The sequence below is a fragment of the Pelecanus crispus genome, chromosome 5 (assembly GCF_030463565.1).
Source record: "Pelecanus crispus isolate bPelCri1 chromosome 5, bPelCri1.pri, whole genome shotgun sequence".
In the NCBI taxonomy this organism is placed as follows: domain Eukaryota; kingdom Metazoa; phylum Chordata; class Aves; order Pelecaniformes; family Pelecanidae; genus Pelecanus; species Pelecanus crispus.
In genome coordinates this window covers 79927273-79944846 of record NC_134647.1, presented here as the reverse complement: position 1 = coordinate 79944846, position 17574 = coordinate 79927273, and the positions used below count along the sequence as shown (strand labels likewise).

Here is a 17574-nt window from a genome sequence, read left to right as displayed (position 1 = left end):
CTGTGATCTGGATGGTAGAAGAGTCCATAACCTGCAGCAGAATTTGAGAGGAGATTTAATATCTCAGATTCGCACTTTTGCTGTTTGACCTCATCATTGCTTGCTTTGGGCCAGCACAAGCTTTTCTGTGGCTGTACAGTGAAGGAAATGAGAGACCTGATTTGACTTGAAGTAACAACCTCCTCCTCTGGGTCATCTTCTCTGCCGGATCAAGTCTCTGATCCCCTTCACTGCACGGTCAAGCAAATGCTAGTGCTGGCACCGCAAAGAAATCGGTGCAAGGGAGAAACGAGCACCTGAGTGGAGGCTGGTAATAGATGGGAGCTACATAAACTGGCTCCAGCAGTGCTGCCACCAGACACAGAATCATAGAATCGTTTAGGTTGGAAAAGACCTTTAAGATCATCCAGTCCAACCATTAACCTACACTACCAAGTCTACTCTAAGCCAATCAAGGGTAGACTAGACTAAACCATGTCCCCAAGTGCCACATCTACCCGTTTTTTGAACACTTCCAGGGATGGGGACTCCCCCACCTCTCTGGGCAGCCTGTTCCAATTCTTGACCACCCTTTCCGTAAAGAAATTTTTCCTAATTTCCAGCCTAAACCTCCCCTGGCGCAGCTTGAGCCCATTCCCTCTCGTCCTATCGCTAACTACGTGGGAGAAGAGCCCAACACCCACCTCACTACCCCCTCCTTTCAGGCAGCTACGGCCTCACCAGTGCCGAGTACAGAGGGACAATCACCTCCCTGCTCCTGCTGGCCACACCATTCCTCATACAAGCCAGGATGCTGTTGGCCTTCTTGGCCACCTGGGCACACTGCTGGCTCATGTTCAGCCGGCTGTCTACCAACACCCCCAGGTCCTTTTCGGCCAGGCAGCTTTCCAGCCACTCTTCCCCAAGCCTGCAGCGTTGCATGGGGTTGTTGTGACCCAAGTGCAGGACCCGGCACTTGGCCTTGTTGAACCTCATACCGTTGGCCTCGGCCCATCGGTCCAGCCTGTCCAGGTCCCTCTGCAGGGCCATCCTACCCTCCAGCAGATCGACACTCCCACCCAGTTTGGTGTGTCTGCAAACTTACTGAGGGTGTAACTTACAGTAACTTACTGAGGGTGTAACTGAGCTATGTAACCATAGCTGAAAGCAACTGAAGACTAATGGTTGCAGTCAAACGAATTTGACAGAGAAAAGCAAAGCAGTGTTTAGACAGTCTATTGGAATATGAATACATTTCTTCTCTATTAATTTTTACACCTTTTATTCGCATCTCTTGAAAGCACAGTAGCTAAGTGCTTGATAGAACTGTAAAAAAATTGTTCTTTTACAGTATATTAAGTGCACATTTGGTATAGGCAAGATGTTTCCGTGTTTGTGGACAACACATCTCCACATTTTATGTGGACAGTACATGTAAATACCAGTTTATGTTAGTTTATGAGTTTTTGCTATAGTCCAGAGTCTGAGCTGAATTAATTTTAATGAGGCCTGGGTAGAAGAAAAAAAGGAAAAATAAGATTAAACACAAATAAAAAAATGTGTATCAGTTAGCCAAAGACCTTGGACATTTTTTTTGTTTTGGCTTGATCCAAAACAAATTTTATTATTCAAGTTTTTTCATTTTTCTGCCAAAGCCAAAAAAAAAAAAAAAATCTGTTATTTGCCTCTTCAGCACAGAAGAACACAAAATTGAAAATGCAAATACATTTCTGAATTTTTTGAGAATGTGATATACAACCTAACAGTAGTTTAACAAAGTTTGTCAGCCATTACTGTGTACTGCCAGCAGCATGGTATGCACTGTGCAAATGCATACTGCCTTTGGAGTCATCTAATTTATTTGCTTAGGCAGATAATAATTAGGGTGCCGGTTCCTTCAACTCCACCAGTTTACCCCAAATTACTTCAAAACCCAGTAAGTACTTGTTTGCATTCTCCATATGTACAAATGCATTTATTTGAAATAGCTGATGTGACTCAGTACACAGGAACGTCAGCCTTGGAATCTATTTTAAACTGGTGTCTGAAAGAGAAATTCTCAATACTTTCTTCTGTGTTTCAGTAAAAATCACCACCAATCAAAATGATACACTGGAAAAAGTATAAATGTAATGATGATGAAAATTCAGCTGTGTGATACTATTTATGAAAAACTTAGAGTTTATAATAAAGTTAACTGTAGCTAACACCTTGCTAGCCCTAGCAGATGACATTTGTGCTCAAGGTTCACGTTCAGTAATTTGTCCTTTCAGTTTTCTTTCTTCAGTTAATCCCTCCCAGCACAGTATGAGATTACTAAAATGAGGAAAGTACATCAGATACGTGGTTTGACAGATATTTTAGAAATTGCTGATCACTACTGTCTGTGCTTTTGAAAACTGCCTTCATTTTATAGGTATTTTAATTGTAAGACTGCATGTTTTTTCCTTTCTGTAGTATGAACAATACTAGAAAGGAGTCAACAAAGTAGCTTCCATGTGTTCTTTTTGTGGTCAAGCTTCTTTTTGTGGTCAAGTTACCTGCTCATGCTCCCTCCCCATATGTATACTTCCAGATTTTTTCTGAGATCTGTTCAGTTGCCTGTTCCACTTCCTTCACATGCTGCCTTATGGAAATAGTTTGACCTCATATTTTCTCCTTTTCCAGTACTGCTATAGCACCTTGGCTTTTTTACCTCTGTTTTAACTCTGCATACTTACATGATACTGAGACTAGTTGGATGTCAACAGCTGATTCATAAAGTGCAGAAGGTATTAATAGTTGAGGTCCAGACTGTATGTATGTAATGGGTTTCCAAGAGAATTATGTATTTCACTTTACTAGGCCACAGATTTTCTGAACTTAAATTGCATGTCTTTATGTTGTCTTAAAATAATTGGATCATCCACATTTTTTTCCATGGTTTTCCTCTTCTTGTGTGTTTTCTACACGTTGCAACAGGGATTGATCAAAGGTACTACTTTGATCACTTTTATTTCTTTGTTTCATTTTGTTAAACCATCATCATTGCAAGAACATTTGCCTTTTTTTACATTATGTTCTTATGCTTTCTTTTTCCCTCTCCACCCTTGATGCCCTCTGCATGTGGTTTGTACATAGGTCACATACCCATCTATGATATTTTCTTATGTAGGTAATTATTCCCTTGTAAGAGGTCTTTTGATGGACGTCTAGAGATGGAATCTGATTGTAGTAATTATTACATGATGAGTAGTTGTCGCCTATTATTCCTTTTCATGCAGAGTTAACCAAAACTTCAAGGTTTTGCATATTATTCCTATCTGAAGCAAAAAAAGTAAGGTGGTAGCCTTAATGTCATCCAGTTTATATGCAGCGTACCAACCTCTGTTTCTGTGAATACAAGAGGATTGACACAGTAGGGGAAACAGGTTTTTTAGTCATAGTTTCCCACTCCTTTCAGCCACAGTCCTTGGCCCAAGAATTGCTTTCTCTGGGCTGCCTAGTGCACAGTGCCAGTATTTGATCAGCATCTGACACTTTGGTTCTGCTGATGGATTGCTTTTCAGGTATTTCTGCTGCTGCTGCCTCTTGCCCTGTCTTGCAGATGCCCTTCCCTTTTTGCTAGCAGGGAAGATGGAGATGGCTTTATAATACACTGGTTTTGATCAGTGCATTACCAGCCTATAGCCTTATTAGATTAGGAGAACCATGCTCAGTTCTCAACTAGAAAATTTCTGGTTTTCATGTAAGGCAGGAGGCTGGAACAAGTCTCACAGAAATTATGGCAGTTTACCATTACTGTATTAGCAAATCCTGGAGAAGGTGGTTACTTTTTTCACTAAGATGTTATCACTGCCATAGAAGTGAAACCAGCTTTAGGTCATTGGCTGGTATCTTCTGACTTTCCCACTCTGCGTTTAGTATTCCTTTTACAGAACAGTCAGCTTCTGAGTTTTTTCATATTTACTGTCTTAAACTCTACTACTGACAACATGCTTTACACTTGGCAAATTGTTTAAAGAAGGGAGAGGAGAAACAGAAGTATGACCTGGGCTGCAAAAGAAAAGGTAGTTCTTTTGTATTAAGATGGTAAAATCTCTTGAGAGGTGACATCACAAGCATGACGACCACTTCCAGCTTTTCTAGTTTTTCATCCTACTGCATTCAGAAACTGGCACCCCAATGGCAGAAACTTTCTGCCATTCAAACATGCGTTACAATAGGACTTTCAACGAAATACCTGTCTTAAATTGCTTAGTTAAGCATGAATAGTTAAGATGTGATCAGCAAAGAGAGCAGACCTTTGGTCAGTGTTACTACTTAGTGCCACAACACAGGCCCTGAGGTGTACAGAATGTTCCCTGATGCTGGAGCCAATAAAGGTGCATCTGAAAATGAAAGTACATCTGAAAACAAAACTGATGGGTGCTTGATCCAAGTTAGGAAGGCATGCCAAGTTCAAGTGATTGAAATCCTTAAGAAAACTCTTACTCATGCAAGTGTCCAATAAATCAATTTTTCCTAATAAACGATTGTGTCACAGCAGGAGGCTAGTGTTCATTTGGAAGTACAATACACGTCAACGTTGCTGAAGTAGAAAAGGCACAAGAAGAGAAATGACTTTCCAGATGAGATGACATTGCTGGCTCACCTGAGTAACTTTGGCAGGGACAGCATTACACCGTGATATATAGCTTGCTCCTTGTCATGTTACAGTCGGAATCCCCAAGGGGAGACTGAAAAAGGAGCCTGCATTGTTGTCCCTGGAGTACTTACTGTACCCACACAGTGATTTTGAGTTGCTCAACCTCGGTGTCTTTGTAACACATGCATACCCACTTTTCAAAAATAATAGTGAAGCTAATTTGACGAAACCACAGCTGAATTAAGAATCTGGTATTACATATCACTTACCTTGCGTCTGGAGTATAACAAGCCAACATCAGCAGCGGCATCTTTTGATAGTTCTGGGATATTGTGATAGAGGAAAGAAGAAAACTAATTAATTATCAGTATAGTAAAGCACTGCAGTATGAACAATTGGATTTAAAAGCTACATATAAATGACCTTTCTCTGTGCTTTTGCTTCAGATATGCCCCAATATATATGGCCGCAGCTGTGAGCATGTTTTTAAGATAATACAGAAAAGCACTCCGAAAGTAAAAGCTAAGTTCAGTTCAGTAGATCAGAGTGCCACCGTAGGACCCTCCCATTGTTGCCCATTTGATAACTTTTTGGCAGCAACTTCATTTCATAAAAGCCTCTGAACATCTGGTGTTCAGAAAGAGAACTGTACAAACGTAGCTTGGATTTGAATTGTTTCTTTTGATGTAAAAAAACCTGAAATTGTATAAATTATGTGGGTCATACCGCAAGACCTTCCACATGAGGATTTCAAAATACTATAACTTCACTCTTGAGCTTGTTAAGTCATAACAGAATAAAAAGTCTCACTGAATAAACAGAAACAAGTCATGGAGCAACCATGGTTTCATCCGATAAAAATCTGGTGACCTGACTAAACCTATGATGATCTCTTTATTGCAGGAAACCTGAGATGTACTGGAAATGACAGTGTTTAGAATGGGTAAATAGAACATAGATCTTATATCGCCCTCTAATACATGCTGTCACCTCGCATTTTCGTTTCTTCCCTTCCTCTGGAAAGGAAGGATATTCATTTCTCAGTGGGGAAAAAATATATGCCCAACATCTGCCACACACCTTGCTGGTGTGTTTATAATTGTATTTTGGATGTTAAAAAATGTTGGTATTACCTGCCCTAAGCAAAGAGTTAATCCTATTTTCAGAAATAAAACTAAATAGTGTAGAAGTAGAAGAATAATAGGAAACACCTTCTGCCTAAAACCAGTTCTTGTTGTGATATATTTAGGATATTTTACAATTTATTTTGTAATTCCATTTTACTCTTAACCTTAAGCAGGCTCTGAATATATCTCATGTCCTGACCACTAGGCTGTACCCAACATCCAATTAACAGTGTAATATTGGTTAAATAAGAGATGTTCGAGTTAATGTTTCTGTTACCTTTCTTCACCAGAACTACCATCCATTAGCAGAAGGATCAGGAAGGCAATTAGTTATCTTGTGGGAGAAAGGACATTTCCCCCCGCCCCTTCAGCTGTAGGAACAAATTTTTCATTAGAACAGTAGGGAAAAATCTATACAGATGTCAATAAACACTTAATAGCGTATAAAAGTATGCCATAAAATCATCACATTCAAAGGTGTAAATGCAGTACATTTGAAAACAATACATCTCGTATGTCTTGGTATCTTGTCATATAAGGTTAACATCATCTTCTGCTTGCACTTGAATTTCCTTTGGTATGGGGGTTTGGAGGCAGGGGGGTTGTTGGTGGGGTTTTGGGGTGTTTTTTGTTGGGTTGTGTTTTGGGTTTTTTTTATTATTATTTGGTGTAAATTAATAACAGAGCAAATGCAGCTGGCCAAGTAAGATGAGATAGCCACTGTTTATCACTATATTGTTTAAAGAGAATGTTGCTCTGGAAATTCTGGGATTCCTTTCATACTTAGTGCAGAATTTCTCTTTGTTCTGGAATGATAAGTGTGGTGACTCTCCACCAATTCTTGCAGATATAGTTTAATTGTCATGTGGTAGCATGGAAGCTACATACTCAAAATTAAATATAAAATTTGTAGTCTTAAAAAATATATTCCTAGTGAAGTTGTTAAACAGTTTTGAAAACAAGTTCCTTTATGACAACAAAATGAAAGTCTGTGACTGAATTAGAAGTGTATGAATCAGAGAAGAGCTATTTGTCCACAGGTTTACTAATGACCTAACCAACTAGCTGCGTTTTCCTTTTATCTCCCTGAAAATCGTATGCCTTTCATGCTGATCATCTTGCAACCTGAAAGTACCTGTTCAAAGCAAGCCAATAAAGGAAAGATTTCAGTGGCTGAGCTTGTCCTCGCCTCACATAAGAATGTTCTCTGTGGCTTTAACATTCCTCAGAAATTCTTTTGCGGTATGTCCATTAAATGTTGAGATTTTCTGATTGATGTTACTCCACGAGATGCTCTCGGTTACTGTAATACCACCATTCTTTAGATGTATCGTCATCCATAGCCTGCAACATTTTCACAATAATAAAAAACCTGCAATAAAGCCAGTAATATAGTGGAGTATTCCGGTGAAGGATAGAGGGATTTCACAACATAATTTGCAGATTAGCAGGTTTGTTTTTTAATAGATCATGAAGCGACAAATTCCAGGACTACAACTTCCGCAGTGTAATGCTGTATGTGCCTCTGAAGTGTAACCATTTTGACCTGTTTCCAAGGTTGACCACTGAGGCAAAATTCATAGTGGCTTCCAAAACCATGTCTGGTCCAAAATGTTGTGTGTCTTACTAACAGTACTTATTTAAATGCTTTCAGAATATTTCTAGGAATGTATTGTACTTTAACACAAGTAATACTGCTACTGTGGCCTGCCTTCTGCAGGACAGTGTTCTTGGTTTTGCAATTTGTATTTAAGAAAAAGAAAAACAAAAGCTTCATCACTTTTCTAGTGTTCCAAGAATTATAAAAATGCTGAACAGCTTTCTCTATCTGACAGAAAGCAACACTGTCTCTTTGCTGACCGTAACACGGTCAGCTGCCTTTGGGCAACTTCTTGCCACGTGTTCAGGTAGACAGATGTGTTGGAACAAGTGGTTTGTGGCTGGAAAGTTGTAATTCCAGTTGGTTTATACAGAGCTAATGAGCAAGTACTTTTCCTGAAGTCTAGGTGAGAGGAAAATCTTCAAATAGAAAAATGTATCAAAAATATACAATTAAAGACACAACATGTCTGAACATGAGCATTTCCTGCTTCTGGCATCAGTGCTCTGATAGGAAATGTTCAGGTCACAAGTTAGAGATTTAGAATTGCACACGCTCAAATTTATTTAGGATATGCTCAAACTTGCAAATAGAAGTCTCTTCACAAACTCAGCAATTCTCTGGAAGCTTAAGTATTTATTTATGTCTATCTTGCATAACTGCTTACATAGAGCAGTGATGTTGGGAGAATATTTTACGTGTCTGTCTTTTGTCTTCCTATGTCTATCATGTGTCCACCCTAATGTCTATCTTTTGTTTCATTTTAGCAACTGGGAAAAAAAAAGTAACAAAAGGTATTTTTATTTACAGATAACTCAAATTCAGATGACATCATTATTGAGACCAAACTGTAACAATCTCTAGTTGCTTTTCTTGTAGAAATACTCCATAGCAGGTTGACTTTAGTTATGTTCACATCTTGGACAAACACCCACCACAGAATCTTTTTCATTTTGACTGTCTTATAGAATATGCAGTTTCATTCACTTCCTAGAGATAACAGTGCTCCTTTTGCTATTCCTCTTCGTTCTGTACATTTGTCATATGTGTTACACGTGTAAGAAGAATGGCGTTACCACTGAATGAGCATACTGAGGAACATTCTCTTTGAATACAAAGGCTGAGTATTTTTTAATTGATACTGCAGCATCGAGTGACTCTGTTGATTCATCTTCTAAAAGATTCATTCAGCCGAGAGCACTAAAAAAAAAAAATAGTCTTCAACATTCCCTGTGTGTATGAGGATTACAATGAAACAATGAATTAAATGTAATGATCTTAATGCATAGATAACTACCTATCACCAAGTGGCCAAGAAAGTATTAATCTCTTTGGCCCATAATGGTAGAACTTTCATGCTATTAAGTGCTTGCTGAGTTGTTCAGTCATTTAACATTCCTAAGCAACAGTATTTGTAATTGCATTTTGGTTTTGTTTTTCAGAGTCAAAGGCATTGTGAGGTGAGGGAATAAGTAATGAAGTATCTGACTGTTTCTAACTGGCTGACCATTGCACGCTCTCTGAACAATATGATGGTGTAGAGGTAAGAATTGGCTTTTTCAATAAAATTCTTGAGAAAATGTCAAGCAAGATGATATAATGTGATTAATGTTCCTGGATGTGATGTTGGAGCAAAAAAACTAAAGGCTGATAGTTTGCTTTTGTCTTAGGAAAGGAGAAAATAAAACCAATGTCTTTTGTAAGTGCGTACTAAAATTCACAAAGAAATAGTCACTTACTGGTGAGCTAGATAAAATGAACATTTTACTGTTTCTAATGCTGCTCGTCCTACGCCAGTCTTGGCTGTCTCAGATTGTAACAAATGGGCATGTTCACCAGAGCAAGAATACATAGATAACTTCTGTTCTGCAAAAGTTAACAAATAAGTTTCTTTCTTAAAATTTAGAGCTAGATAAAACATATGTGCCAATTTTTATATGAAGTTGTTTATAGGTAAATGAATGCTATGTGGCTTAAGAAGATTATTCTTTATTGAGAAAATACCACATTACAGAAGGACCTTACATCAGTCATCTTGAAGATCCCTAGAAATTTATTTAGAAATTCTTAGGTAGCCCTCTTCCCACAGGTCCATTTTGTGTTTTCATTTCTTATCATCCATGTACAGACTTACTGACACTTGCATACTATATCATCAGTTAAATGCTGCTTTGACATGTTTTAATTCTGTCTTGCTGTATTCCTAATTCAGAAAATAAATGCAAAAAATACAACTGAATATTCTCATTGGCTCAAAATATTCTTGGATTGACTTTTAAGCAAATTTTTTACAAATTTTTTTTTGTCACTAATCAAAGCTTCGTGACGTGGCACTACAGTTTATTTAGAACTGGCTTCTGTGTCACATCTGTGCTGCTTGTATACCAGAGTTCTTAGTGAGTGTCATGGTAATCTCGTAATCCAAGCAAAATAAAAATAAAAGGATTTAAAATATAAGTAGAATTTGTCACAACTAGGAAAAGGACAGCATTTTCTACTTTCCCAAATGGACTCAGTCAGTAAGACTTAGAAATATGTTGGAAAACATTGTTACGTGATTCACACTACCATTGTAACACAGAAGACAGCAGTATAGAACCGTGGGACAGCTGTTTAGACAGTCAACAAACAAAAAAAACCTGTAGCAAAGATAGTTTACAGCTTACTAAGCCTGAAAGTTGCCTGTAAAAAGTTTTTGCTGAAGTGCAAAACTTAAAAATAGGCTTAGTGCATCATTCTGGATACAATGGACTTTTTTTTTTAAGTTCAAGGCCATGAGTCAGAATTTCAGTTCTGCAGTATCTGTAGATTACAAGCATTCTATAATTTCTTAGTTCCTCAGCCAAACTGAATATTTTCCTGAAACAAAACTTTAATTTGAGAAAATGCCTGACTTACCCTGACTTCACATACTCACTAACCTGCTTAATACTAGGCATACGCTTAAGAACCATCTTGCACCAAGCTTCTAAGTTCTTGAAAGTCTAACCAATTGCCTTTGATGTTTTCTACTTTTAAAAATAATTACTAATAACTATTTACACTGGGGTTTTTATCTCTGCAGTAGAAGGTATGTTTATATCCATTTTGCTGAGGAGGACAGTGATGCACAGTTTCTTGAATTAAATTGTTCTTATCTAAGTAGTAAATTCATGGCAGTAGAAGACAGAGTTCTTGGGTTTCAGTCAACTGCTCTAGCCAGTTCTTAAGCCAGACCAGAAAGTACTTATGATCTTGAATGAAGAAAGAAAACTTCAAGGTGGGAGACTGTTCTCCCTGACAAATAAAATTGCCACATATTAGTGTTGTCTGCGGCAAAATGCAGCAAGTTCTTTAAAGCTACTAAAAAAAAAACAACAAACCAAAACAAAACCACAACCCACCCAAAATGTGTCTATAAAAGCTCCCACTGTGTTACCCTGAGCATATGCTGTTTGGTACTGGAGTTAACATCAACCCTTTTTGTGTTCCTCCTTACATGCTTTTTGCTAAAGTTTGAGGAGCAGGCATATTGCATTTGTAATTCTTTGTGTGTGCTTTTTCTTGGAGGATGGCGTCGGGGTTTGGGGGGAAGGGTGTTGGGGGTTTTTGAGAGAAGCAGAGGAAACCTCTGTCACTGTTGCCAACACTGAGAAATCCTTTCTACTGAAATGTGAATTAATCATGAGTACCAATTTTTGCATTTGCGTAAACCTAGAAAGGGATAAAGTAACAGTAATAATTATTCAACTCCTGCCTTCCATGTCACTAGATACATATGAAGTATCATTTGAGAAACACTTAATATGACATTTTCAGGCACGGCTAAATTTCCCTAGCAGCTTTTGAAACACTTATAGCTAGTGACATAAAAAATTGAGGCTTTCAGCAATTAGAGGACTACCCTGTCTAAATCAAAGAATGCTTTTGCAGTGGTTTTAGTTTGACAGAAAGATTTAAAAATAACAGTTTCAAAAACAATGGCTCACTTAGTGAAGTAGAGTAGAGTAGAGTAGAAATCTATGTCAATTGATAAGTGGGGAAAAAAAAGTGAAACAATGTGATTTTGTATTTTAGGGTCCTAGCTCTGACTCTTCAAATCTCCTTTAGAAAAGGCCACTTTTAGTAATATGACTTGGCAGTAACAAAATGGAATACATCCTATGGATTCTTCTTTATCTGATTTACAGTGAAAATACAGAATGTTCGAAATAAAAAGAAATAAATTTGATCATAAATTTTCTGCTTTGGATGTGTTTTCTTTTTGCTCTGAAAGATGTCATGATCAAATTAGATTTTGTACATACTTATAAATCAACATCAGATTGAAATTTTGTGCTGACTTACAAATAACGCCTTGAGTTAGCAGCTTATTTTAAAAATAAAATAGTAAAGATTTTATGGAGAGAAAGGGGAATAAAAGAGAACAGTTCAGGTTTGATTACCCAAATGCATTATCTGGAAATTCATGTTCTTCAAAACAGTGTCACAAGCCATGTTATCTGTTAATTTCAGTGAATATCCTCTTGATTATCCAAAACCTTCCTTTCCAATATTACTATGCCCCTCAGTTCACTCTAAGATTTATCTTCCTTCATTAGCTGAAGTGCAGTTGGCATACTAGCACTTTTGGGCTTTTTTTAATTCAAAGGAGTAATAGCTTTTAGAAACTCTCCAGCTATCTTTACCAGTTTTGTTTTGAGAAAAAATGTAGGGACAATGAATTAATATTTTAAAAGAAAAATTCTTCATCCCTTCAATGACTTAGCTTATCACGACAAAGGGGCTTCATATAACACATAAATATACTCACGTTTGCTGTTATGTAGCTTACAGTATCAGAAACAGCAAACCTGTCTGAAAGGAATTTGAATTCTCCTGGGCTGATAGGTATAGTATGTTCCTTACTCTGGCATTTGGTACAGAACTTACTCCATCTTACAGAAGCTGATCTTAGAAAAATGGAAATTGAAAATCGAGTCCACCCAACACACATCATTTCCAATATCCTGCTGCCTCAGGAGGTAGGAAAAAAGAGAGGTAAGGTTTCCATGTTGTCTCCTAAAGACTGAGAGAATGAGTTAAGGCAACCCACGCTTTTCTGTCATGAAGAGATGACAAGCTAATACTCTGATTCAGCCTAGGACATTGCTCTGAATACAGATCACAGGGGTACTGTATATAGACAGCAAGAAGAATAGCTAAACATTCATTTTTGGCAGGGTTTTAAAAAATAGTATAACCTGTACTTTTTTCGCAAGTTGTCATTTAGAAAAGGTTCCTCTTTCATTTCACTTCCTATTGCTCTCACAGTCTTCAGCTTAACAAGATACAGTAATGTTAACAGACCGTAATTGACGGAAGACTGTGCCATGAATGTCTTCCTCACCTGGAAAGACCGTACCAAAAGGTCTAAACCAAGGCATTTGGTGTATAGGCCACCTGATACCTGGTGAGGAGAGACGAAGAGTGCTTACAGAGGCAGCCCTGACCCTCCTTTGCCATTTGGGACTGCTATGAATTAAGAGTTGATCACTACATGCTTTGTCGCTTTTATGATGCTTTTATCAGTTCAGTATCAAAATACAGCTCAAGTTTGTGAGAGTTGGAACAAGCCCTGTAAGACATTCTATTCTGAGTGGAAGGGTAGAGTGAGATGTTATTCAGCTATGACTTATTGTACAGGATATTTTGAGAATAGATAACAAGATACGAGTATCATGCAGTCTGCCCGATAATTCTAAAGATCGCTGCCTAAGGCTTTTACAAGTTTAATGTGAAGCAGTGATTTACTTGGCTAACATTCCTGCTTTTACCCTCTCTTGGTCAAGATAAGACTTTTGGAGCGAATGTAGAAATCAAATATTCATAAAATGTGTTTAGTTACTCTAACTTTTCAGAAGAAACTAGAACTGATTGGGTGCAAGTAGATCAGTGTATTTTCTCAATGTTTTCTGATGAGTTCAAAATTGGTTTAACAATTACATAACTTCTACAATTGGTTTAACTTTCTTAAAATATGACTATAAATATGATATCTTTGTAACTGTTACTGTGAACAGATTAGGAAAATCGTTAAAGTTGATTACTGCAGTGAAACTAGATGTATTTCAATTAGAATCTATTTTCATGTGGCTTTGGGACTGCATTTTGTAACCTTTTCAGGTATTGGAGTGAGGAATATATTACAGTTCTCAATGTAACATTTTTTCAGAGGAGAAGACTGTTCAAGCTGTCATTCACATGGTGGATTGATTTATAGATAGCTAGGTAATGTTTCAATCAACTCACTGGAACGTTCCAAATTCTGTTAACATAGCTACAACTTGTGATTGTTCAGCTTCAGATATGTTCAGCTAAATCTAATCTTGCAGGTACTGCTGGTGACTTATGTGAATTTGCATTTGAGTCAAATATTTTATCTCCAAACTGGAGTGTATATATTTCTTGACCTCTGGACATATGTCTTGCGAGGTGACAGCATGATGCCATTTCTTCCTTTTTTTTTTTTTTTTTTTTTGCGGGGGTGGGGCAGTTAAGTGCTAGAATTCTTTAAGGCAAGTTCTCATAAAAGTAGTGGTGGTTTATATTTTTATGGGCATTTATCTTGGTGAGCAATGTTTGCATTCACTCTCTGGGTCTGGCTAATGAAAACAATTAAGTGTACAATTGAATTAAGTGCTTGAAAAAAATGGAGTCAAATTGATCTCTGAGTTGTTCTGTTTATGCCAGGATATTTACATCCTAGATAGCTTTGCCTATTGTATTAAAGAATTCCGGGAAGGCTGCAAAACAGCTCAGCTCAGTCAGTCATACATGAGTGCAGACTGTTCTGTTTTCACAGTAGGGACTAATCGTTGTTATCTGGTCTCCAGCCTATTATGACATGGTTTTGTTTTGTGTCTGTCTTTGACAGTGCTATGTCTAGGAGCAAAGTGCCTAATCAGTTACACTGAAACACTTGTTTTCCAGCACTGAACTGTGCTGAAGGCAGACATTAGAAAAAACTTTTTTTTTTTTTTTTTAAAATCTTCCATTCTATTAAATAAATACTGATGTCCTGCTAATGTACTTACCAGTACAGAGCAAAGGCTATATTATTCTGTTTGCTGTTATTTTGAGCGTTAAACAGCAGCATTGTATTTGTTGCTGGTTCAACAGTTTCCAGACAGTGCTTGATCTGATAAGTCACTTTAATATGTAAGCGTTTTCACAAGGTTAATTTTATAGGACTAAGCATTTCTTTGTACAGTGAGGTTTTGGAAAACTTTGTCAGAACACTTCCTGTTTTCTAAAATGTTACCTGGTTCTGAAACTACTTTGAACAGAACATGTCTCAGTACACTAAGATGTGGATTCATCCCATTTAACTCTAGCTATTCCAGCTGTGTTTCCACAGTAATTAATACCAAGATCTGTGCATTGACATAATGCTCAGCAACACATTTGACCCGGATCAAATATGCGCACATGATCACATATCTGTTGAATCGGGCAGAGTACACAATACGAAGTTCACTACCTTTTATGCTTTTATGCTATCTTTATGCCAGCCAGTGGTAGGGAAGTGATTAGAATAACTGGTTTGACGTGAGTAGCATTTGCTAATCGGTAGAAAAATAACCGTTTAAAATTGTTAAACTGCTTCAGTCCAGCAGAATGAATTTTGTAGTGGATCAGTGCTTTTGAGTAATGGGGCTCTCGTATTTTTGATCAGTATTAGAAAACTGAGAGGCTGCTGGGCCATTGACTCTTGACCTTAATTGAAGGTGGGGTTCCAAAATGCCAACCTAAGCAGTCTGTGCCTTCTTCAGCTTTCCTTTAGCCGCTTTCTCCCATCTCTGTATCGTTCCTTTTGTCATTCGTAAAACTATCCTGCAGCTGCATGGTGAACCCATTGGGAAGTTTATCTGGCTGAAACCCAACTTTTTTTTCCCCTCATATTCATCCAGAACCAAGTCGCCATGCCAGTCCACTGTTGAGCTGCACCACCGCTCGTACAAGTAGGAATGGCCAAGGAAGAGACAGCAGAAGGTGCCTGAAGTGGCCCCGCTGCCTAAAGTGAAACCACAGCTGAAGGTGTTCTACTAGGAAGCAAGGCACTTTGTGCTCCCTTTAGGTATTAGAAAGAGACAGATGAATTCAGCAGATAATTCGGTCTGCTTTCAATTTGAATTACCTTATGTGGGTGTCTATATTTTGTTGTTGATGGTAGAGATATCCCAGGATGGCTGACTTCCTGGCAGATCACTCAGCAAGTGCTGACAGCTGGTGGAATGAATTTAGGCCTAAAAGCTACGACTGCAGTTGGCCTGGAACATTTCCTCTCTTCTTCTGAGTGCAGCCCTCCAAATTTCAAGAAAGCATTTGTTTCCTTTCGTCTAAATCCTGATGATCTCAAATATTTGCTTAGGGCTTATCACTAGATTTCGTTTCCTAGCAAATCAAAGTACACAAGTGGAAAAACGTTTCCAGTTTCTGCAAGCATTCTTCCAAAGTGCAAACTTGTTATGAGTTCTGAACATGCTTCCTGCCACTGTCTTATGAGCAGAAGACCACATGGCTGAAAACTGGGTCAGACTGACAGCTGCTCAAGTCCAGGATCTTGTATCAGGTAGCAGCAAAGTACATGTCAAGTGAAACATGGAAGAGCACACCAACCCCTAGTGATGCTTTCCCAGAATATTCTCTAAGCATTTAATCTAACAAAAATGAAGTTTCAAAAAGGTATGAATGTGAAGAGCCGTAAATACTCTTTCCACAGTCCTTTTGCCTGTCTCTTGACTTTCCTTTTGCTGTGCACTGCAGCACATTCTGGATCTTGGTGTCCTGCCATCTAGGCCAGTATCCATTCATGTATTCATAGCATGCTGTGACTCCTTTGAGATGTACCTCTTGTTTTCTGTTCCAGGCAAATTGTAGAATCAGAGGGTGGGACCTGCAGCTTGCCTGGGCTTGTCCCAATATGGAATCAAGATGCATCCAAAATTTGGGTACTAAACCACTCCCAAGTAAAGCAAAATATGGGCTGTGCTTCTGTCTGTGCTTACAGGGATGTTCTTAGCCGCTATCTAGCACTTTTCTGTACTCTTAGAAGTGTGTGTTTGTTTGGCATTGCAAAGAAGCCAGGAAATAACATACCCTCTTCTAGAAATAGCTTCTTCGGCTATGAGAGAAACTGATGACAAATTAGGTGCAGTCTGACTCCTGTATAACACAAAAAGGTCTTCCTTCCCAGAGCATGAGGCATAGCACTCTGTCGTGTAGCAGCCAGCAGTTCAAGACCGACATCCTGAAAGCTGTAGCCCAGTACCTGTAGAGTAGTGCTCCAGGAAGGAACTGTGGTTTTCTCCGTATCCTCTAATACAACTAAAGCAGGGTTTGATGCTATGTGGCATTGGGACAGAGTGATACTTAATCATCTTACCATATTGTGCTACAGCCTTTAGGAGTGTGGTTTTGTTATGATTTCTTATGACCTATAGTAAAAGAATAAATGATGCTTCAGATGTGTTGAGGAATCCCACCATAGTGTGACCAGCTCCTTCAGTGCAGTAGAAGTGTTACCTATAGAGAGGGTAATGTAAACATATAAATGCAAATGTCTATTTTGATATAATGAAAAAATACCTTGGATACTGCCAGACATGGAAGATATTTCTTGGTTCCTTTATAACCGTGAATTTAAATATAGAATTATTTTGGAAAGCTTTGTATCATTTGACTATTAAAATGTTTGTGTACATGTGTAAGTATTCTTGATGTACTTTTCTATACATCATTGGCTGAGTTACGAGTGGAAAGATATATAGAAAGCTAAGTGACAAGAAGTTTTTTTATGAGGTGTTCTAAGAGCTAGAACTTTGTTTTTCCAGTACCTTCTTTTACTAAGCTGAATTCTGATTAATAGTATTTTATGGCTTAATGTGATTTCATTAACTACTTAAGAGTGTTTTCCTTTGAGAGGCTAAAGGCATAAAGAATCTTTCCTCTTTGTCTTCTATGGGTTTTCTTATTCAGAGAGGTTGCCGTTTTAATAGGATATATCTTTAGATCTTTTATAATTTTATTTGTCATACAAAGAAGGCCAGCCTTAATGGATTTAAATACGATATAAGCATTGGCATAATTTATTGTGGGTGAATATAACATAATATGCAAACCTGAATTAGATTAAATGTAATTAGTATTCCATAAATTCCTGCTTTTGGTGAGGAAAAGAGATTTTGCATTTAAATTCTTAAATAACTTTCTGCATACGT

General features: G+C 37.9%; 1 protein-coding gene across 1 annotated transcript in view; it reads left to right on the top strand.

The window, feature by feature from the left end:
* The first annotated feature begins 8808 nt into the window (after positions 1–8808).
* BCAR3 (BCAR3 adaptor protein, NSP family member) overlaps positions 8809–17574 on the top strand; it is a 76917-nt gene continuing 68151 nt past the window's right edge. Inside the window, 3 exon segments of the mRNA XM_075710556.1 lie at positions 8809–8839; positions 8842–8876; positions 12238–12352. Coding sequence (XP_075566671.1) covers positions 8809–8839; positions 8842–8876; positions 12238–12352 — 181 coding nt within the window.